The 24057-nt window shown below is 44.5% G+C and overlaps 1 protein-coding gene across 8 annotated transcripts in view; it reads right to left on the reverse strand.

Moving 5' to 3' along the window:
• Positions 1-24057, reverse strand: part of NSD2 (nuclear receptor binding SET domain protein 2) — a 151983-nt gene that overhangs the window by 66188 nt on the left and 61738 nt on the right. For 7 of the 8 annotated variants that reach the window (XM_038400406.2, XM_038400412.2, XM_043512593.1 and 4 more), the window contains 3 exons: positions 4553-4697; positions 3367-3444; positions 1724-1842 (listed from right to left, as the gene is read on the reverse strand). In XM_038400406.2, the coding sequence (XP_038256334.1) occupies positions 1724-1842; positions 3367-3444; positions 4553-4697 (342 nt within the window). Of the gene's footprint in view, positions 1-1723; positions 3445-4552; positions 4698-24057 lie in introns of those variants that run through there. The other variant, XM_043512596.1, reaches the window with a different exon arrangement.

Here is a 24057-nt window from a genome sequence, read left to right on the forward strand (position 1 = left end):
GCTGGATCAAAAAACCCACCTTAATGGAAACCAATAGCAGTTTTGCCTATCCATAAGCCATATTCTTTGCTGAATAAGTCAGACTGTGTTTACATAAACTTCCTATCACTGAGACAACTAGAAGCTATAGTTCCATCAGGTTCATAAATTTCTTGATATATTTTTTAACAAGATGATTGAGGATCCGTGGTCTGATTCACTCTTCACTGAAAGTGTCCTTGCTTGTGTTACATATTTATGCTCCTTTAATGCAGCTCCCATTGTGCTGATGTGATTTCTATATGCGCCATAAGTTATGAATTTTTCAGACAGAATCTATGAATATGTATTCTTACCTAATCATTTTGTTCTATAACATTTAAATTTCATAAAGAATAATTAAGGGCACAGAATAGCAATAGCAACACCCTGCTCCTTTGCAAGGAGCAAAGGTTCATGACCAATCCCAAAGCTTCTTACTCCCCAGGACAGAGGATATTAAAAATCTGCCACTGAGTTGAAACTAAAGAACGGGAAGTGCGGCTTCAATGCTCTTCACCACTCCATAGGTGGATGACAGCTAAGTGATCTTTAAATTGTTTATGGTGATAAAGTGGACCGCTGGAACTACCCTAGGTTTCTAAGAGGAGGAAATGGGTAAAAGACGATTCATACAAAGTAATAAGAAAACAACCATTCTGCTATGTCTGAGACCTTCTGGAGCTAAAGGCATAACAAGAGCATTCACGTATGTATTCAGGGCTCCCAAATTACTTACTAAGTACTGGATCACAATGCTCCTTTCCCCAGAGGATTCACAACACTATTTTACAATAAGTCTTCATATACTATATTACTAAGGCTTGATCTGGAAAACACTTACATATGTGCTTATGTTTTCGTAAGATTAGTCCTACAGAGTTTACTGGGTCTACCCACAAGCAAAAAGTTAAGCACATGCCTAAATGTTTGCAAAGTATGGGCTCGCTGTTATAAACAGAATCCCTAGTGATCTAGGCAAGTCTATAAAAGAAGTTATTCACCTTGTGTCGTAAAGATGGTTCTTCGAGATGTGTCCCCCAATGGGTACTCCCCTGTAGGTGTGTCTGTGTCCTTACAGTGGAGCACCCATATGGACACTACTCAAAGAAGAAGGAGAATGATCTAATTCTGACAAACAAGCTAGAGACTGAAGAGGAGCCAGTTAAAGGCCTGCTATCTGAACAACAAGTTGTTATATATACACTGCAATTTCTAAATTTAACAGATTGGAGTTCAGGACACCATGCCAGCCTAAACTGCTTTATAGGTTTAAATTTGATTCTTAGAAGTGTTTATTTGTACTTTATTTATTTTTAAGGACACAGTCTTTGATTCAGACAAATGGTGGTAACATTCACATACACATCTCTACATTTTGACACACAGAAAAGGGATGAAATTGTAAAGCAAGAAAACCAGTGGGCTGACCCTTGCCCATGGGAATTGAATTCTATTAGTATATTTTTTCAGCTAGGTTCAAATAACTAGCAAGACCTCTTTTCAGATGTCTCCATCTCAACACTAAATTAACAAAATCTTTTTAACAAGTGCATCCAAACAGACATTTTTACAGTTGCTTCATTTGAGGCAATTAAAAACCAGTAAATATTAAATCCTGAAAATGGAAATGCTGACAAACTTAACTATAGCAGAGTGATTGGTGCTGCTATAATTGACTTAAACAAACCAATGATATAATTACCTTCCGATTATTCTGTTTATCCATCCTGAGTCTTTTCCTAGGTGCTTCCTGAACTTCAAAATCTTCTGAAGGTTCCTTTGTCCTCTTTTTTTGGTTTCTTTTATTTCCATGTAAGTTACCTTGGGGTGGGGGATGGGGGAAACTTACATGAAAAAAATCTAAAGCTCACTTCGAAATTATCTTAAACTGATCTAAATTATATTTCTTTTAAGTTATTTTAAAAAAAAAACGATTAAAAATGTTAACAAATTTGATTAACCTCTTGATGCCTAGGGTCCAGTTTCTATTACTGAATGCTAGTTCTAAAATGTATCCAAACTCCTAATTGCTAAATAATCAACTTATTTAGTAAGACAGATCCATCTGCATAAGCACTAGTCTAAAATCTGAATATGTAATTTTCCACATTTGTGTCCTATCAAATAAAATAGAGCCGTTCTATAAAGCTATAACTGTGCTTTACCACTGAACAAAAGTTTTTAATGTCTTCCTCATTCTTTTATTAAGTTTTCCCAAGGATATAGATGCAGGTACTGGAGACTGAAGACATCTATTAAGGGGCCTCTGTTAGAGACAGGATATCACCAATCATATGGACCATTGGCCTTTTCTTGCATGGCAATTCCTATTTTTAAACATACAAGTGTATAGAAGGCCTTAAAAACTCCATTATACTTCTGTTTTGTGAACCAAAACCTTAAAGATTTAATAAGATTACTTAACTTATTGTACATGAATTCTTTACATAATAATTCATTTGCTTAATTTCAATGTAAAGCTCAAACACAAACGGTCAGTGACTGGTCTATATAGCCACTTACTAGGTTTAGTTATCTACCTTTTGAGGTACAGTTGGTATAATAATGGCTTAGAAAGAGGTCTGGTTCATTTATGATGCATGATGGGACCTACTACACTTACTCTTAACATTGACTCTCCAGTACTTTCCAAGTTGAGAGGCCACATTGCATGTTTAACATGGAGAAATTACAGAGTCCCAGACCATAAATTTATCATCTAAAAATCTTTCGCAAAAGTTAGCATTTTAAATTTGTTCTACAGCTAGAAGTGTGCTGTTTCAATGGAACTGATTTCTGATAAATATTTCAAATAAAGGCAACAACCTTAAAAATAAGAATAGTTGTCAAATTGGGGTTTTTTCCATATCCAATTGATTTAGGACTTTTTTATTATCTTAAATTCAAAGCAGCTCTGAATCTGCAAACTTAAATTAAAATGGCTCCAGGAGAACCTGCTACTTACAAAAAGCCAGCATTAAAAAACAAAACAAAACAAAAAACCCAATACGTTTTCTGGTAAGGTCTGGATGGGGAATGATTGAACTGACATGTTTTCATTTATAGAGAACTGAAAACGTACACAAAAAGATATGTACTAGCAACACCTGGTACAGGTACAATTCCAATTACATTTCTTGCAATATGACACTGAGGAAGTTGAACAAAATTCAGTACTACAGTATTTAGATATTTAATTTGGGATCCATTAAAACTCTAAAGTTAAAGACGACAACATCTGAGAAGAAATAAAGAGGTTATGATACGTGGGTGATTACATAAAAGGTACACTCAATAGCTACTTATAATGATGAACTAATTGCACATAACACAAATTTCAATTACTTCTGGATCTTGATCTCCTTTTAGGTGAGTCTTGAAACACTTTACGTTTGGCCTCTCCAATATTCTTCACTGATGAACCTTGAGAGATACAGAATGTTGTTGTTTTTTTTTTTTTTTTAAAAGGATATCCAAATATTTGACACTTAAAATTGTTAAAAACTTCACCAATTTTCCACAAAATGTTATTTCACACACAAAGATAACAAAACTGACTGCCATTTTTATACATTTTTTTTTTTTTCAAATCTGATGACCTTTCACACACTCCCTCTCATTCTTGTCACTGCCCAAAGCAGCACCTGGTAGCTTCAAATACTTCCACAGCAGGCCTTCCTATAGTGCTGTAAAACACTATGTATACCAGACATTTATAACTGGACTGAGAAGAGTCAAGAAAATGCCACACCCCCTCCATTCTTCCTTCTCAAGGAAGCTACTCCAAAGAACTCAAATTATCATATCAAAATTCTAAATAAACTGTTGTTTATCAAGACCATGAATCTTAGCTAACAGCAAAAAGTTACCTTGCAATTTCTTATGCTGTCCTAAAAGCTTTGCAGTACACCACAATAAAATGCCAAAATGGAAGAAAAGTTTAGAATAAAGTTTGGAATACTTGCTTCCTGAGCTGATGAATGTTATGAGGTAACACTTTTTAAAAAATGTGTGTGTGTGTGTGTGTGTGTGTGTGTCTGTCTATGTGTCTTATATATATATATATATATATATATATATATATATATATATATATATATGAATGAAAATAAAGAAAGGACCGTACGGGTTATATTTTATAAACCACTTCTTAAACTATTCTTAAGAACTAACCCATAAGTTTACATTAATAAAAATGCCTGATTTTCCCATTCCCACCACCCACATTTAGTGGGCAGTGAAGATAATGGCAGCTGCTTATGGGCAGAAGAAGAAGGAGAAACCACCAATCTCTAAACAGTAGAATGTTTACATATAACAACTTTGTAGAACAATGAGCAAGGAATGTAGACTTCATGGATTGCTTTTATTGTAACCATTGGCATTCTTTTCCTATTGGCACAAACACCAAGAATTAAAACCAGAAAACAATGATAGCTGTTTTCCCTACAGGTCTCAAATATGTGCTTAGTTTAACATCACTATGTATATCAAATTTAGTTAGAGTACACTAGCACAGTTTTACGTTTACCAGAGTCTTCTTCAGATTTGGGAGAGGTCACTATGGCAAACTTTGTGTTATAGCGAGCTTTCTGTTTTTCACTAAGCATGTTCCACTGTGATTCAAGCAGTTCTTCAATCTCCTCACGTGAAGCATCTGGATGTTCAGCAACCACCTGTTTATGCAAAAATGGGGCATACATTAAAGAGATAAACATTAAATGAGTGCTGTACATACTTATATTATTCTAATACAGTGGTTTAATACATACAAATCCACTTAAAATTTCTACTATATTCATAAAGAACTACTACAGATTGGAAGATTCCCTACACATCCCATTTATCCCTAAAAATAAGGTTTTAGTAACACAGATTTCAGCAGCATGAATTCTAAAGTACAGTAAATAATTCTAAAAAATAACTTGGACACCTTTTAACATTCAGAATACTGAGTATGGACGAACCACATCATTGAAAAAAATCCTTGTGATTTCATAGTTAGCAAAATTTAAATAAATACCACAATAAAAAATTAGGTGAACACTACTGGAATAAACAAGGCCTTCATAGATTCCACTAAAGTAATTAGAAGTATTTAGAAGTAGTTTGTCAGATAGATTAATTATTATATGTGCTGGCAATAATTTAGTTAACATTTTCTCAGACCACTTTACATATTTTAGAATACGCTCTATATTTTATTTTTATACTTTGTTTAATCTAATCAAGTATGAAGAAGCCCAAGTGTGGTAGGTATCCTTAGGATACAAAAACATTTGAGTTTTAAGCATAGTGGCCCTGATTTGATCGCATACTCTTGGAAAGTAAGGTAGCATAGAGAAGTCTGTTTAACAAAAATGGAAAAGCGGATACTAAATTGAAATGCTTAAATATATTAAATGGGATACTAAAGTGAAATCAAATATGTAGTTTAAAATCATGCAAGTCTTCTGGTCTAGAGATCTGGAGAACTGAATCATAACCACCTTCAGAGGATCTAGACTCTGAGTAATATTCATCCTCCCAAATCCTAGCTATCACTGGTCTGAGGAGGCATCGCTCAAAAGCGCCACACACTAGGAGAAACCCGAAGGCTAAAACCACATTCTCAATCAATAAAATCATAAAAATGGTGAAGGAAACAACAACAACCCAAATTTTCTTCTGATGAACATAAGATCAGCCACCAATAAAACCAGCACCATTCATTATCTTATTTTCAATAAAGCACTCAGCCTTGCTTACATCACTAAGATTTGGTTCAATGTCACTTCTAACCTATCCTAACACACCCAACCCCACAGCATATACCAGTGTCTTGCAGCCCCAAAAGGGCCGCAAACTGGTTTCAGGGCCCCGTGGGGCCCCGCAGCTGAAACCTAGAGCCCCGAGCCCCAGTGCTCTCACAGGGCTGAAAGCTCCGAGCTGCGATGCCACTCATGGGGTTAAAGCTCTGAATCCCCCAACCTGTGGGGCTAAAGCTGGAAGCCCCAAGAGACAGAAGCCCCAGAGCTCCCAACGCCACAGGGCTAATGCCCCAAGCCCTCCTCCTTGCTCAGTGGCTGAAGTCCAGAGCCTTGAGAGCACCCCGCCCTGTGGCTGAAGCTAGGAGCCCCAAATCCCCTGCCCCGGCTGCTGAAGCCCGGAGACCCCTGCCCCCCCACTGGACCCTGGAGTTTTTATAGCATGTTGGGGGCCCCTCAAAAAACAAACAAAAGGTTGAGAACCCCTGCTCTATACAACCCAGGACAAAGACAGACACTGCGGGGGGGGGGGGGGGGGGGAGAAGAGTAGCAGTCCTGTTTCCCAACCATCTCAGTTGCAGAAGACATCCCACCCAAGACAAAAATGTCTGAGTGCATCTATATGATCTATGAGGAGAAGGACAAGACACACACTTAGGGTGCTTAGGGGTCTACAGAGGTCCATATAGAAACCTTCTCAACTTCCTGGAAGAACTCGGAATGACCACCCAATAGTACTGGAATCTTCCTAATTCCTTGTCCTGTTACTTCAATCTCCATATATATAATGCACGTTATATATACTATTGTACTTGATCTAATGGCCTACATGAAAACCATGGGATTGTCCTGGAAGTTTCTGCACCTACACATGCAACTGGACATAGGTTTAAACCCATCTTCAGCTCAGGAGTAAATATGGGAGACGTTGCCAACGTTTCACTTTCCTGGTCTCACCACCACCTCATCAAGGCAAAGATCAGAGCCTTACATCCTACCCATTAGCATAGTGAACAACCCAAGCTTGTCCACTCCCAAAGACTCTCCAGGTTTTCAACTTAACCTAAGAGAACAAGCCACACAAATACAAGGCCAAAGCGTCAATGAGTTAGCACAGCAGTCCAATCACATGATATCCATTACTACTGATACCAACCCACCTCTGAGATAATTAAGGTTCACAAAATCAAGTGCAGAAGCAGAAAGAGTGCCAGTGGTGCAAATCACATTCTGAATCCATTTGCCAGCAGCACAAATCACTCCTACGGGAATGCACCATTGCAATAAAGGATACAAAAAAAGTAAGAAATTCCTCCGCAATCGACTCAGCAGTCACATCCAGCAGAGCTATTCTGTCTTCTGAACAAGCTCTCATCAACCCAAACTGCATAGCCCAGACATCAGACCCAAGCATGGGCTGCTCTTGAGAGCTGTCAGCATATTTCATTATGAGATCAACTGAACAAGTATGGTGATAATCAGTAACAAGAATTCCACCCCAGATCAGAGAGTATTATCGACCAAATCACCCTTACTGAGTTTGGCCTCCCCACATATACCAAAACTCAAGCAGCCCAGGAAAGTTTTAGAGCCACAGTTTGTGAATGAGATTCATACCCCTCCCTTCTAGTAAAAACCAGCATAGAATAACTATGCTCACTACCAACGGAAATAGTCAATGCCTCCCCTTCAGAGAAGCCCACCTATCAAACTCCTTGAAAAACACAATAGGTGGCCCAATATTCAAGCAGCCATCACTTGACCTTGCAGTTTACTCCAACTACTGTCCAATCCCTGGGCACAATAATTGAGGGCCAATTTCACAAAGCAGAAAACAATTATGAGCTAATTCAGCTGGAAAGAAGTAGTTAATAAAAAACTTGAGTGATAATTGGGAAGCACGTAAGAACACCTTACTGGTTGCACAAAAGCCACATCCCACTAGGTTGTGCTGGTTACAAAAAATGAGCCTGATTTAGAGAGGAAGCAAAGGCAGCTATAAAAAATAATATACAAGACATAGAAGAATGGGGAAGTTGACAGTAATCAATATAATTCTGAAGTTAGGAATTGCAGAAAATACAAGCAAAGGGGTACAAGGAGAAATTAATGGCCAAAGTTAAGGACAACAAGATGTTTTTGTTTTTTAAATACATTAGGAACAAAAAGAAAGGTATTGATCCATTACTAAATGGAAATGGTAGAATGATCAATAGTAATGCAGAAAAGACAAATATTTCTGATTTGTATCTGGGGAAAAACATAACATAGCCTCATCATATGGTGATGAGAACACTCTTGATTCCACTGTTATCTCTGGAGGATGTTAAACAGAAACTACTAAAGTTGGACATTTTTAATAAGCTGGTCCAGATAACTTGCATTCAAGGGTTTTAAAGGAGCTGGATGAGTAGCTCGCTGGATCATTAATGCTGATTTTCAGTAAGTCTTGGAGCACTGGGGAAGATCTAGAAGACTGGAAGAAAGCTAAATGTTGGGTCAAGTTTTCAAAAGGGTTAATGGGATGACCTGGATAATTATAGGCCTGTGAGCCCGATATTGATGCTGGACAAGATTGATGCTGGAATGGCTGATACAGACTAATACTGATTCTACTAATAAAATAATTAAAGGAGGATAATGTAGATAATCAAAATAGGTTTATGGATAATAGATCCGATCAAATTAACATGATTTTTAAAATAAAATTACAGGTTTGGTTGATAAGATAATCGTGTTCTGTAAGTCATCTGACTTGGTACTATACATTTTGACTAAAAAACTAGAACGATATAAAATTAACATGGCACACATTAAATGAATTATAAATTGGCTAACGGATGGATCTCAAAATATAATTGTAAACCAGGAATCATCATCATCAAGTGCATGCGTGTCCAGTTGGGTCCCGAAAGGATTGGTTTTAGCCATATGCTTTTTCACATTTTGATCACTGACCTGGAAGAAAGCGATAAAGGTTGCAGAAAACACAAAAATTAGGGAAGTGGTAAATAATGAAGAGGACAGGTCACTGATGCAGAGCAATCTGGATTGCTTGATAAACTAGGCACAAGCATACAAAATCTGTTTTAATACAGTTAAGTGGAAATGTATGCATCTAGGAACAAAAAAATGTAGACTATATTTATAAAATGGGGGGAGTATCGTGGGAAGCAGTGACACGAAGAGATTTAGGGGCAGTGCTGTATAGTCAACTGAACATGAGCTTCCAATGTGATGCTGTGCCCCGAAGAGCTACTGTGAGCCTACATAATCAGGGAAAACTTGAGTAGGAGTAGAGAAGTTATTTTACCCCTGTATTTGGCACTGGTGCGACTGCTGCTGGAATACTGTGACCATTTTGGTGCCCAAAATTCAAGAAGGATGTTAATCAATTGGAAAGGGTTCAGAGAAAAGCCACAAGGGGAAGTTACTCACCTTGAAGTAACTGAAGTTCTTCGAGATGTGTGCCCCTGTGGGTGCTCCACTCTGGGTGTCTGTGCGTCCCAGCGCCGTCGATCAGAGAGTTTTGGTAGCAGTGCTTGGTCGGGACGCAGGCGCTCAGTTGGTATCTCCCATCTCTTTGGAATCTTCCTGAGCACCTGCGTCCCGCACCGTGGAGTTCCTTCTCTACCGTGGAGTGATTATACTAGTACTCCAAAATAGAGGGGAGGAGGGTGGGGAGTGGAACACCCACAGGAACACACATCTCAAAGAACTTCAGTTACTGCAAGGTGAGTAACTTCCCCTTCTTCTTCGAGTGCTGTCCCTGTGGGTGCTCCACTCTAGATGAACGTGTAGCAGTACCCACTATGGTCGGTGGGATTTTGGAGATGCGGCAGTGAGTAGTGTAGAGAATACTGTATGGCCAACTATGGTGTCTGCCATGCTATCTTGCGTTATAGCATACGTTTGGCAAACATGTGTTCAGATGACCATGTAGCCACTTTCCAGATGTCAGAAATGGGTACGTTATGTAGGAAGGCAACAGTTGTCAACATAGCTCGAGTGGAATGAGTTCTAATGCCTTCGGGCAGTTGAATATTTTGAATATGGTAAGAGGATCTGACGCAGTCAGAGATCCACTTGGACAGATGTTGTTTAGAGATAGCCGTACCTTTCCTCTCTTTCGGTGATGGAGACAAAGCCGTGGAGATTTACGAAATGGCTTAGTCCTATCTAAGTAAAAGGTGACTGCTCGCCTGACATCGAGAGTATGCAGGGATGTCTCGTGTGGAGTCTTGTGAGGTTTTGCATAAAATGTAGGCAAGTATATCGGTTGGTTAAGGTGGATACCATCTTAGGGAGAAATTTAGGATGTGGTCTCAGAGTGACTTTGTCTTTGGAGAAGATTGTGTAGGAAGGATGGGCCATCAGGGCACTTATTTCATCTACTCTCCTTGCTGATGTTATTGCAACTAAAAAAAGCTATCTTCATGGACATATGGAGAAGAGAGGAGGAAGCCAAAGGCTCGAATGGAAATTTCATGAGAGCATGAAGAACAAGGTTAAGATTCCATGTAGCTGCTGCTGAGTAAATTTCAGGGTAGAGATTTTGCAGGCCCATGAGAAATCGTTTTATGGTGGGATGGGTAAAGAGTGAATAACCTTCTAACAGGTCACAGAAGGTGGTAAGTGCCGCCAGGTGTACTTTGATGGAGCTGAGCAAATATCTGTCCTGTTTTATTTTCAGGAGGTAGTCTAGAATGTTAGGGAGGATCACTGTATTGGGCATTAAGTGATTATGTGAGCACCAGAGGGCGAAACGCTTCCACTTCCACTTATTTTAAAAACGCAGGTAAGTTTTATGAGTGGAGTCTTTTCTACTGTGCAGGACGACGTATCGGACTTGGTCAGAACAGGCTAGTTCATGGGTTTGGAACCATGAAGGAACCAGGCTGTCAGGTGGAGCTTTTGGAGCTGCGGGTGAAGAACCCATCCGTTGTCCTGGGAAAGGAGATCTGGCCTGTTGGGGAGAGCCCATTGATGACAGGAGGACATGCGGAGTAGGTAAAGATACCACGTCTGTCTCAGCCAAGCTGGGGCAGTAAGGATGACCCAAGCCTTGTCGGCTACGATCTTCCAAAGAACACTGTGTAGCAGAGGGATTGCTGGGAAGGCATAGAGGAGAGAGTTGTTCCACAGGATGAGGAACGCATCTCCTAGGGATGCAGTCCCGAGTCCCGCTCTGGAGCAAAACAGCCGACATTTTCAATTCTCTTTGCCACAACCCAGGTGTATTGACGGGGTACCCCAGAGGGAAAAGAGCTGTTTAAGTATTGCAGGATGAAGTTCCCATTTGTGTTCTGTTGTGAAGTGTCTGCTGAGTGAGTTGGCAGTAGTGTTTTGGCAGCCTGGTAGGTAGGAAGCCATGATTTGTATTTAATGTTGTATGCACCAATTCCATAGTTGGATGGCTTCCATGCAAAGCAAATGTGATCGGGCTCCCCCCCCGTCTGTTGATGTAGTACATACATGCTATGTTGTCTGTTAAGACCCGAACAGATTTGTTCTTTATGAGGGGAAGACAGTGAAGACATGCTCGCCTCACTGCTCTGAGCTCTAAGAGAGTTATGTGTAGGTGAGTCTCTGATGCAGACCACCTGCCTTGTGCCCCCCTAGATGCGCTCCCTAACTGATTAGGGAAGCGCCAATCGTGAGCATGAGCATTGGGGATCGTTGCTGGAAGGAAATCCTTGTGCTGATGTTTTCTGATCTTGTCCACCAATGTAGGGAAGCTAGAACATTGGGAGGAGGAGTCTGCAGCGTCCCTAAGATGTGTCTATTGGGTTTGAAATTGGAATTCAGCCAGCCGTAGACATCTCATATGTAGCCTAACATACTGGACCACGAAGGTGGAGGCTGCCATGTGACCAAGGAGCTGTAGACAGATTCTTGCCAGTGTCCTGGGACGAAAAGAGCGCTTGCGTATGAGCTGCATGATAGCAAGGAATCTGATATGGGAGTGAGGCTCTGCTCTGGATTGAGTAGAGATGAGCTCTGATGAATTCGATCTGTTGTGTAGGTGTCAGAGTGGATTTTAGGATGTTTATCTGGAGGCCTAGGCTGTGAAAGAGGGATATGGTAAAATGGATAGTTTGAAGAAGTGTCTCGCCATAGGAGTTGCCCTTGATGAGGCAATCGTCCAGGTAGGGGGAAAGCGTGATCCCATGTTTGTAGAGGTGAGCCACGACAAAGGCTAGAGTTTTGCAAAAGACTCTCGGTGCTGTGGAGAGGCCAAAAGGAAGAACTCTGTATTGAAAATGGTCATGACCAATTGTGAATCGTAGGAAGCATCTGTGAGCTGGATGAATCGATATATGAAAATAAGCATCCCGTAGGTCGAGGGCTGTGAACCAGTCCCCTTGATCCAGTGCAGGAATTATTGTGCCCAGTGTGACCATCTTGAATTTTTGTATCCTCACAAATTTGTTCAGTTGGTGTAGATCTAGTATAGGCCTCCATTCCCTGGTCTTTTTCTGGGTCAGCAAGTAATGGGAGTAGAACCCTCTCCCTCGATGTTGCGTCAGCACGGGTTCCACTGCGCCTAGCTGGAGAAGGTGAGCCACTTCTACGCAAAGTAGGTGCTCGTGAGAGGGGTCCCTGAAGAGGGATGGGAAAGGGGGGAGGATAGGATATGAATGGGATAGAGTAACCGGACTGAACTATTTCAAGGACCCAGCGATCCTGTGTAATACACTGCCAGGCATGTTGGAAACTCTGGAGGCTGTGGCCAAATAGGCATGTAGGCTGTGGAACCCAGGTGTGGTCGTGCAGACCCTTGACCAACGTTTCAAAAATGTTGTTTATTCCCGGATGGGTGGGAGGCGGTTGCTTGAGCTTGATTTTGTCTGTGCTTAGGGGGTCTACAGCAATTCCTATTTAAGACATATGGTTTGGGTTGAGGCCAATAATATTGTTGTGTGCGCGGTCTTTGGTAAGGTTTGTATCGTTGTCTCCTGGGAAGAGATGGGTGAATACCTAGGGTGTCCAGTGTTGCCCTAGAATCTTTCATGGTGTGAAGTAGTTCATCGGGTTTTTTTGGAAAACAGTTTGTCTTTATCAAAGACAATTTGATCTGGTCTGCAGATCTTTATGGATTCCAGATGCAGAAAGCCATGAAGATCATAACCACAGAAGTTGCAGTAGTACGGGCTGCTGTGTCCACCGTGTCTAAAGAGGCTTGTAGGGCCGTTCTGGAAATCAACTGGCCCTCTCTCAGAATTGATTTAAAGTCCGCTCGCCTATCTTCTGGAATGTAGGAGACAAATTCAAAAAGTTTATTGTAGTTATCAAAGTCATAGCTGACGAGGAATGCAGAGTAGTTTGCAAATCTGAATTGTAGAGTGGAGGACGTGTAAACCTTGCAACCCAAAACGTCAAGGCGTTTTAGGTCCTTGTCTTGCGGAGTGGGACGATATTGTGACTGTTTCGTCCTTTGTGTGACTGCATCCATGATGACAGATTTGGTTGTGGGCGAGAAAACAGGAAGTCAGCATTCTTAGCAGGAACATAGTATTTACATTCGGCCTTTCTGTAGGTAGGTAATAAAGAAGCTGGAGTTTGCCGGACACTGTCAACTGGTTCCAGGAGTGCTTCATTTATAGGGAGTGCGATCTTTGAGGGTGCAGTAGGTTGAAGGATTCTGAGGAGTGTGTGTTGTGTCTCCTGAACCTCTTCTAGGGGGATGTCTTCACTGAGAGCCACCCTCTTGAAAAGCTCTTGAAATAGTTTACAGTCGTCCACGTTCTGTGGAGGCGGGGGGAGGACTCCATCTGGTGCAGATGGAGAATTAGGGTTCGGTGAGTGAGGATATGGTTCGTAGCTCACGTTCTAAGGAGCGGGTTCAGGTATTCTAGAAGTGGACGGAGCTGGAGATCGAGGCACAGAAGCAGGTAGTGGTTTCACAGAAGAGGTCTGAGGATCAGTGGTAGGAGGATGTGGCCAAGGCACAGGGTAGGAGAACACAGGTGTCGTCCACGGGGGGGTGAGGGGGCAAAGTAGGGAAACTGAGGCTGGTGGCTGTGGAACGGAGCCTGAGGTGGAAGAGGTTCCAGTGGAGGAGGAGGAGGCAGGTGGGGAGAACTTTGCCTGCTGTTGTATATCGGGTTCGCTGTCAGTGAAGATAGCCAGTTCAGGTGGTGAGAGCAACTGTTAGAAGAGTAAGCCCTGCATATCTAGGAGTGGAGAGTTAGGCTCAGGTGGCACTGAGAGGTCACACTGAGTGAGGAACTGTTGCTCTTGCTCCTGCTCCCTTGGCTGCACTGAGCCTGGACTGTGCTCTAGCGCATTAGCAAGTGAAAGTGAAAGTGTCAGCGGTGCCGCGGGTCTGTTGGAGGTGCCCTGCAGGGGGTCTGCTGCTGGTACCAGGGTAGGAGGCAGGCTCAGTGACGACATTCTTCTTGGCACCAGGGCAGAGCACACAGTCAGCACCGCGGCTATTTTTAGTGCAGAGGGGGTCGGTGCGGACATCCTTGTCGGCACTGGGGCAGAGTGCACAGCCGGCATCGTGGCTATTTTTAGCACTGAGGCGCTTGGTGCCATGGAAACCTTCCTGCTACAGGAGGTCGGGTTCCTGCCTCTGCGGGAGCTATGGCTGAGATTTTAGAGAGGACTGAGGCGCCTGCCTGTGGCACTGTCAGCACAGAGGATAAGGATCTCGCGGGAGATCCTTTACCTTTGTCAGAATCCCTCCTATGAGACTGCTGTGCTTCTTGCCTCTGCTCCAAAGAGAGTGAAGCAACACTCCCCACTGGTTCGGATCTGGCCGAGGAGCGTGTAGGAGCGGGCGGGTTTAACTTTCCCCGTCTCCGAAAGCGGCTGCAGGGATTTTTCCATCAGAAGCATTTTAAGCCGCAGGTCCCTGTCACGCTGAGCCCTTGACTTGAGGCTCGTACAGTGGAGGCACATGGTGTGAAGTGCACCAGGGAAACCTACATTCCCACAATGTGAGTGCCCATCAGACTGTGGCATGGAGTCCTGACAGGAAACACACTTTTTGAATCCTGAAGGCCCTGGCACTGTGAACTAGAAATAGCAGCGGAGAGTATCTCAGCAGGAGACAAGCCTGAAGTGAAAAGTTTTGGTTTTTTTTTTTTTTTTTTAAACTAAGTAACTGACTATGTAACTACACTAAAGGAAGGGAAACAACTGGGATGTAGCTAATAACTATTTCTATATTCTTTGTTACTTTTTTCCTACAGAGACCAGGGAAGAGAAGTAGCACTGCCACGAGTCCCGTATTCAGCTGTGGACGGTTGAGAAGAAACTGAGGGGGGTGTGGGACGCAGGCGCTCAGGAAGATTCCAATGAAACAGGAGATACCAATTGAGCTCCTGCGTCCGAACCAGGCACTGCTACCGAAAATCTCCTATCAATGGTGCCGGAACGCACCAACACCTAGAGTGGAGCACCCACAGGGACAGCACTCGAAGAAAAACAATGATTACAGGATTAGAAGACATGCCTTGTTATGAGTTATGTTGTTTGTTATGTCAGAGTTTAATCTATTTCGCTTAACAAAGAGAAGGTTAAAGAGTGACTTAATTACCGTCTATAGGTAACTATAATGGGGAAGCAGAGGTTAGTCATCCTGTGCAGTAACTGTGGTTCTTCAAGATGTCCCGCCCAAGGGTGCACCACTTCAGGTGTGCATGTGCCTCTTGAGCCCTTGATAAGTTTTCCAATAGCAGTGTCTGTTTGGCCTGCACACACAGCGTATACATCCTCATATCGCACACTGAAGCAACACAGGGCTGCGCAGAACTGCCCTCAGTTCCTTTTCCATCCAATGTCCCACAGAGAACAGTGCAAAGCAGAAGGGAAGGAGGGCAGGTAGTGGAGCACCCATAGGGGGACACATATCAAAGAACCACAGTTACTGCACAGGCTCATCTTGTTTTTCCAAGTAGTGTCTGTATGAGTGTTTTACTTCAGATGACTCCCAATAGGAGACAGTCCCAAAAGGAGCTTCAGAATTGAGTCCAGAACTGAAGACGGGACTGCATTACCAAGTACTACATCTGCATTAAAGGCATGGATCAAGGCACAGTGTTTAGAAAATGTATGTACTGTATGCCCATGTAGCAGCCTTACTACCTTGGACTGCCCCACTGTGGGGATTAAAGCACCAGCTACATCATAACAAGCAACTATACACACAGAGATCCATCTTGACAGTCTCTAGGCAGAAACCTCCTGGATCTGTTTGTGATGGAAATGAGCAGTCTAACAGACTTTCAAAATTACTTGGTCCTATCTACATAAAAGGTCAATGCCTATCTAATATCAAGGCCTCAAATTCTCTGATTCTACAAGATGACGCGATAGCTAAAAAAAAGATAGTTTTCATGGATAAGTGAAGCAAAGAACAGGTTGCCACTGCTTCGAATTGAGTTCTTGTGAGACCTTTAAGTAGACCTTTACATTTCAGACAGGTTTCAGACAGTTTCTTTCTGAAGTTCGAGAACTCCCTTGTATGGTCCTGACTAGATCTGATAAAGTTAAGAATCTGTCCGTGGGAAGGTATGTCCTGGCTGTCAATGAACTGTATTCTCTGTACAGGGGTCAACATGGACTTACACTGAGCTTAATTCTTGGGAAAGAGAAAGGGCTGTCTGGGTGGATGACAGTACTGGCTTCATGGAACAGACCACTGAGCAGCCAGGTGTCAAGGTACAGGAAGACTAAAATCGCCTTCTGAGGAAGGTAAGTGGCCATTACCAACTAAGTTCCCTCTAAGCTGTGCGGCCATGGGGCTGGGCAGCAGGCTATCAAGGCTGCATAGGCAGGGAGAGGTGCCTCTCTCCCAGCCCCAGCCCTGCCATGTCTGGGGAAAGGGGCCTCTCCCCCGACCCAGGCTGCTGCAGCGAGAGAGGGTGGGGGGGGGGGGGGGAGTCTGCTCTCCCTGCCACAGTCTGGTACAGCCTGCACCCCAAACCCCTCATCCCTGGCCCCACCCCAGAGCCTTCACCCCCAGCCAGAGCCTTCACTCCATCAAACTCAAACCCTCTGCCCCAGCCCTGAGCCCCCTCCCACACTCCGAACCCCTTGGCCTCACCCCCACCACACCACCTCCATATTGGTGCACACAACAAAAATCATTCCACACACGGATGTAAAAAAATTAGAGGGAACACTGGATTACTAGTAGGAGCTTTGAGAACACTGTTGGGGCCAAGGAAAGGCCAAAGGGAAGTACTCTGTACTGATATCATTCCTACAGTAAAGTGTAAATATTTTCTGTAAGATGGGTTTATCGCTATGTGGAAAAACTCCTTGTAGGTCAAGAGCCAAAAACCTACCTCCTGTCCCTACTGAAGGGATTACAGAAGCCATGCTCATCATCCTGAAAAAATGGTTACTCACCTTCTCGTGACTGTTGTATTCGAGATGTGTTGCTCATGTCTATTCCAATTAGGTGTCACCAGAAGGTTTTTCCTCTAGCAGCATCCGCTGGGTCGGCTCTGGAGCCCCCTGGAGTCACACCTTCATGGCATGGCATATAGGGCCCCGCTAACCCGCCACCTCCCCAGTTCCTTCTTTCCAGAAACTCCGACAGAGGGGAAGGCAGGTGGGTTTGGAATGGATATAAGCAACACATCTAAAAGGTAGGTAACCGTTTTTTCTTCTTTGAAAGCTTGCTCATATCGATTCCAATATGGTGACTCCCAAGCCTTACCTAGGAGGTGCAGTCGGAGTTCCTGGAATCGCTGACTGAACACTGCATTGTCCCTGGCGTGCTGGGTGATATAGAGTAACAGGAAACGAAGGTGTGGACTGAGGACCATGTTGCTGCTCTACATATCTCTTGGATCGGGACCTTGGCCAGGAAGACCACTGACAATGCCTGAGCTCTGGTGGAGTGTGCAATCAGAGCGGGGGCAGTGACCTTTGCCAGCTCATAACAAGCCTGGATACAGGATGTGATCCATGATGATATCCTTTGTGTGGACACGGGGAGGCCTTTCATCCTGTCTGCTACTGCAACAAAACAGCTGGTTCGACTTGCGGAACGGCTTAGTTCATTCAATATAAAACGCCAGTGCATGCCACACATGCAGAGAGTGGAGCCTCTGCTCGCAGCTATTGGCGGAGGCTTCGGGGAAAAGACTAGAAGGAATATGTCTTGGTTGGCATGGAAATCTGAGGCCACCTTCGGGAGAATCCCTGGTGAGATCACAGTTGCAACTTGTCTTTGTAAAAAATGGTAAATAGAGGGTCAGATGTGAGAGCCTTAAGTTAGGACACCCTTCTGGCTGATGTTATTGCAACCAAAAAGGCCACCTTATAGGAAAGATAGAGTAGTGAGCATGTCGCTGGGGCTCAAACGGCCCCATCAGCCTCAAGAGTTCCAGGTTAAGGCCTCAAGCTGGGGTGAGACGACGAATGTGGATATAATCCATCCAACTCTTTGAGGAACTGTCACACCATTCGGTTAGTGAAGATGGAGCGGCCATGTTCTCCTCAGTGAAAAACTGATGGCAGCCACATGAACCTTTTATTGAGGAGTGAGACAAGCTCTGCTGTTTCAACTTTATGAGATAGTCCAAGATAAAGGGGACTGACGATCGTGTCAGAGCGATACGGCTCTGCGAGTACCAAATCACAAAACTTTTCCACTTGGCCAAGTAAGTAGCTCTGGTTGAAGGTTTTCTGCTACCCAGAAGAACACCCCTAACGGGGTCTGAGCATGTGAGCTCTAGCGGGTTTAACCATGCAGCTTCCAAGCAGCGAGGTGGAGAGATTTGAGATTGGGGTGCGAAAATGGCCACGATGTTGAGTGATGAGGTCCGGAACTAATGGTAGAGTGACTGGAGTATCCATCGATAGCTCCAGTAGCATGGTGTACCAATCCTCACATGGCCAGGCCGGTGACACCAGATCACCGAGATTCCATTGTTCTGGGTCTTGAGGACCACCTTGTGAACCAACGGTGTAGGAGGGAGAGAAAAAATGCACCTGCCAACAAATCCAGAATGTGGTTCAGGAAGGAGTAGAATTGTAGGCACTTCCTGTTGCACCTTGTGGCAAGCAGATCGATCTAAAGAACTCCCCACCGTTGGAAGATATTGTTTATTATGTCTGGGTGAACAGACCACTTGTAATTGTGAAAAGACCTGCTGAGATGGTCTGCTAGCTTGTTCTGAGACCCAGAGAGATAGGACGCTTCCAAGAGTATTGAGTGTGCTATGCAGAACCCCCAGAGCTTGAGGCCTTCCTGACATAAGGGAGAGGAGCGTGCTCCCCACTGTCTGTTGATATAAAACATCGCTGTTGTATGGTCTGTCAGGACAGATATGCACTTGCCCTCCAGGAGAGGGCGAAAGGCCTGACATGCCAGCTGGACCGCCCTGAGCTCCTTCACATTGATGTGAAGCATCAGCTCTTCCAGAGACCAGAGGCCCTGAATACTGTGCTCTCCAAGGTGTACCCCTCACCCCATGCCAAGACATCGGTGGTTAGACATAGGGAGTGATGGGGTCTGGAGAATGTGACCCCTGCACATACCAAGTGTGGGCTGAGCCACCAATGAATAGACTTGAGAATCCCCGGTGGAAGAGTAACTAATTTGTCTAGGCTGTGCCTGCTCGGTTGATACACAGATCTAGCCAAGCTTAGAGAGGTCTGAGTCACGCATGTTGTGCTACATAGGTGCAAGATGACGTGTCCTAGGGGTTTCAAGCAACTCCTTACTATGGTTATAAGGAATCGTTTGAGGTTCTGTATGATGTTGTGAATGGCCTGGAAGCAGGACTGAAGTAGGAACGCTCTGGCCTGTCTTGAGTCTAGCACTGCCCCTGTGAACTCTATTCTCTAAGTAGGAGTGAGTGTTGACTTTTGAGTGTTTAGGAGAAGGTCCAATACGTCAAAGGCGGTTCTTATGAGGGTGACATGTCAATCCACTTGTGCCCTGACCCAGCCTTTGACTAGCCAGTCATCTAGGTACGGAAATACCTGAACCTGCCTTTTCCACAGAAAGGTGGCCACAACTGACATACATTTCGTGAACACCCAAGGTGCCAATGATAGGCCGAACGGTAGTATTGTGAATTGGTAGTGGGTACTCCCGACTACAAACCTTAAGAAGCGCCTGTGGGGCGGGATTATGGAAATGTCGTAATACATGTCTTTCAAGTAGAGGGTGGCATGCCAATCTCTTGAATCCAAGGACGGGATAACAGTGGCCAGAGAGACCATATTAAACTTCAGTTTCTTCATGAAACTGTTGAGATTGCGCAGGTCCAAGATGGGTCTGAGGCCCCCTTTTCCTTTCGGTATTAGGAAATACCGAGAATAAAACCACCTTCCCCTCAGCTACAGCGGAACCTCCTCCACAGCCCCGCCGATAGGAGGGTTTGTACCTCCCGGATGAGAAGCTGCTCATGAGAAGGGTCTCTGAAGAGGGATGGGGAAGATGCGAGGAAAATTGGAGAGAATATCCTATTTCTACCGTGCGGAGGACTCACCCGTCTGAGGTGATATAGGACCACCCCCAGTAGAAATGGGACAGACATGCTGAAAATGGGAAAGGAGGATCCGATTAGTATAATGCCCTCAGGCACATTCTCAAAAGGTCTGCCTAGGGCCCTGTGGTTACCTGGACAACCCAGATCCCCGGTTGTTCAAGGACCGGGGTTGGCAATGGCAGTTTTGATTTCTGGGTGGTCTATGATTCTGGCCCAGCCTAGACTGCCCCTGGTATGGTCGTGACGTGGGTTCAGGCCTAAATTATCTATGCTGAGTGGAAGAAGTGTACAACCGCAGCAATCTCAGAGTGGTTTGGGAGTCTTTCAACTGTGGAGTCTTGAGTCAGTTTTCTCTGAAAATAATATGGCGGCCTCAAAACGGGAGATCCTGAATTGTCTACTGGACCTCCTTGGGGAGGCCCATGGCCTGCAGCCATGAGCAACAATGCATTACGATGCCTGAAGACATAGCTTGTGTTGCAGAGTCTGCCGAGTCTAATACCACTTGCAGCGCCCACCTTGCCCTCATCCACGAGGGCTGAGAATTCTGGCTTAGAGTCCGGTGGGACAAGGTCCATAAATTTGGACATTGCGTCCCATGATTTAAAAGTTATATTGGCTAAGGATCGCCTACTGGTTTGCAATCTGAAGCTAGAGCCCTCCAGTGGAGTACATCTTCCTCCTGAAGAGGTCCAGCTTCTTCGCATCCTTAGCTCGAGGAGTAGGCCCATGCCTCTCCCTCTCATTGACAGCCGCAACCACTGAGTATGGCAGGGAGTGGGTGAACAAATATTCGTAGCCCTTGGAGGGCACAAAGTACTTTCTCTCGACTCCTTTAGCTGTAGGAGCCAGAGAGGCTGGCATTTGTCAGAGAGTTTTTGCGGTTCTCCTGAATTATTTTAATCAGGGGAAGGGCCACCCTGGTGGGTCCTGCCAGGGATAAAATGTCCACCATTAGGTCTGATACCTCTGTGACCTCTTCAATCTGTATGCCGAGGTTCTGAGCAACCCGCCTCAGGAGTTCAAGGTGGGCTCTGCTGTCAGGAGGGAGAGGCCCCGAGGATGTTCCTGCCACTGCCTCATCTGAAGACTATGTTGATGAGGAACCCTGAACTAGGGAGGGCACCTTCTGCCCATCTGGTTCCTCAAAATTCTGCAGCTCCACCCCTAAATCAGAGTTCACTTCAGTGCCGGCCACGGTGCCTTCCACAGCACTGATTGTAGCAACGGTGACAGGTGCGGTGCCAGCTCTGCTGTGGGTGCTGGTGCTGCTGTCAGTACCAGGTGTGGTACTGATTGTGATGCTAGCGGTGGTAGCAGTGGCCGACACTAGAGAGAGATCCCTGGCACTGGATGCAGTCCTTCTCTCAGAAGCGACCGAAAAGGAGCATGCCAAGGCGGACCCTTGGGACTGACGGTAAGCCCACAGGGCTCAGAAGGGCCACTGAGTCTGCATCTGACCTGGTATTGCCATTGTGTTGGCCACGGTACCAGGGGGAAGGTTTGAATCATCCCCACAATCTGGGAGTGCTGGCGACTAAGGTGTTGGCTTCCATGGAACACATGCGAGTCCATATTCGATTCAGATTCCGAGGAGTTCACGCACAGAGACCATGATGGCGCTGTGCCCGTTGGTGCCAGGGTGATGGAGATCATTGCCAACTCATAGCCACCTTGCCCCCGGACTGCACAGGTAGCCTCTGTGTTATCTGCGGTTTTGGGGCCAGTAAAGTGCCTCTGTGATCAGGAGAGTGAGAACCTGTCAGAGTTATCAGGTCCCACGCCATCTCGTAAGTCTCAGGCGTGGAAGGGAGTTCAAAATCCTCCACCTGAGTGTCCTTTGGTAGCACCAGACTCAACATCCCTCCTGAGGGCCTGGAGTCGACGGTGTTGGCTGTTGAGCAGGAGGGAAGGTATGGTCTTGCATCGCTCGCCCTCCCTTGGGTGGTTCCCGTTCCCCTGCTTGGGACAGGGAACACCCCCGTGCGTCTTTCTGTGCTTCTTCCTTTGGACGGGAGACTGTGATTGGTGCTGTGATTGTTCCTGCGCCATGGAGCTCAGTGCCAGTGCCAACGGTTTCTGACCCCAGAGTCCTTCTACAGCAACTCTTTGCACTACTTAACAACTATCTAATACTAAACAACACTAAACAATAAAACAAAGTCATAGGGAACAGCACAGAGAACTCTAGTGGCACAAAAAAGATTACCTTCTTATGGCCACAGATATAAGAAAGATTCCCATGCTCATACAGCTGGCCCTCCTGACACCCTTTAACACAGTGTACCACACGGTACTGCTAACCCACCTAACTGACATAGTAGGAGTAGGTGGCCCAACACCTGTAGTAGCTCCTGTCATTCCTCTCCAGCTGAACTCAGTTGTAATGGGAGAGTTCTTCCTTTCCCATGGCCTTCACCTATGGAGTCCTGCCAGGATCCATGCTATCCCTCTCTTCTCTTCAATATCTACCTGAGAACACTAGAGGAGATAGTGAGATACCATGGGCTCAGCTGTGAACATTTTACTAATGGCAACTATATACCCCATTCAACCTGAACCAAGGCAAGCCTACAATGATGCTGATCAAGAAGGGAAACACAGAAAAAATTAGCCAAGATGTCTCCACCTTCCAAGCATACAGTCCCCATTCAAAGTGATGTGACTTCCTCTAGGCTCTATTTGACTCCTCATTAAACTTGGATGATCAGGTAGCATCAGTATCTAAAAAGACATTGCTATCTACCTCTTGCTAGGAACCTTTGTCTCCTTCTCTTGGACAAGGATCTAGCCACAGTAATCCATGCACAGGCTCTAGCTGCTGCAGAAAGTGGCGGTCCCCTTTCTTCGTGGCTAGGCTGCCATGAGCCAATCAGGCTCCCAGTCAGTTTGGGATGTCAGCAGAAGGCTTTGGTCCTAATTTTTAAAGCAATTAATTGATCATGTCCCAACATTAAAAACTGAATTTCAAAATATGAACAACACTGAAGGCTGTGTTCCTGTGGGACAACAAAGATCACAAAGCCCAGGATAAAGTGTGTAAGGGCTAGAGATAAAGCCTTCTCAATCTACATGATTTGGCTGTGAAACAAAATTGAGAGATGAGGTGAGTCCAGAATCTAACTGTCTTAAGAAAACGCTGAAAAACCTTACTCTCCAAAAAAAAAGCCATTCCACCATAAGAATCACACTCAGTCAAATTAATACCCTCCCCCAGGAAGTAGAGTTATTACCCCCAAAAAAGGATATGTGCCAGACTCCACAAAATCCACAAGGGACTTTGCTAGTGCTATCAATTTTACATGGAATGCACTCAGATATTACAACGGCCAGCAGTATAAAACCCTAAGATAGACAATTTATCGAAGATCAATAAATGAACAGAGCTACTGAGAAAGTATGGAGATTAGTTCTATAGAAATGCGTGTGAAGAAAACAAAAACTATTTAATATTCAAAAGAATCAAAAAAATTTCTCCTAGTTTGTACCTCAGCTGAATTTTAAAAAACTAGCATTCAATGCCATCTCGTCTTCAAAATGCTTTGAGTTCTTAATGCAGGTCATGATCTTTGTTTCTAGTTTAACAGCAACATATTTATTAGTTCCACTCACGGGACAACGAAACCAGGGCCTACAGCGATGGTGGAGGCAAACTGAAGATTGTGTGTAGGAAAAGCACTGCCAGATTACAATGGCTTTCTCCAAGAGGCACAGATGGAGTAGAAAAAGCAGTACTGGTTCTTGCCCCTCCCCCACTCCACCTACCCACTCTTCCAGTGTCTCTAGCATAATCAACATATTGACTTGTGCCTGAATACTCC

The sequence above is a fragment of the Dermochelys coriacea genome, chromosome 4, assembly GCF_009764565.3.
Source record: "Dermochelys coriacea isolate rDerCor1 chromosome 4, rDerCor1.pri.v4, whole genome shotgun sequence".
NCBI classification, from domain to species: Eukaryota; Metazoa; Chordata; order Testudines; family Dermochelyidae; genus Dermochelys; species Dermochelys coriacea.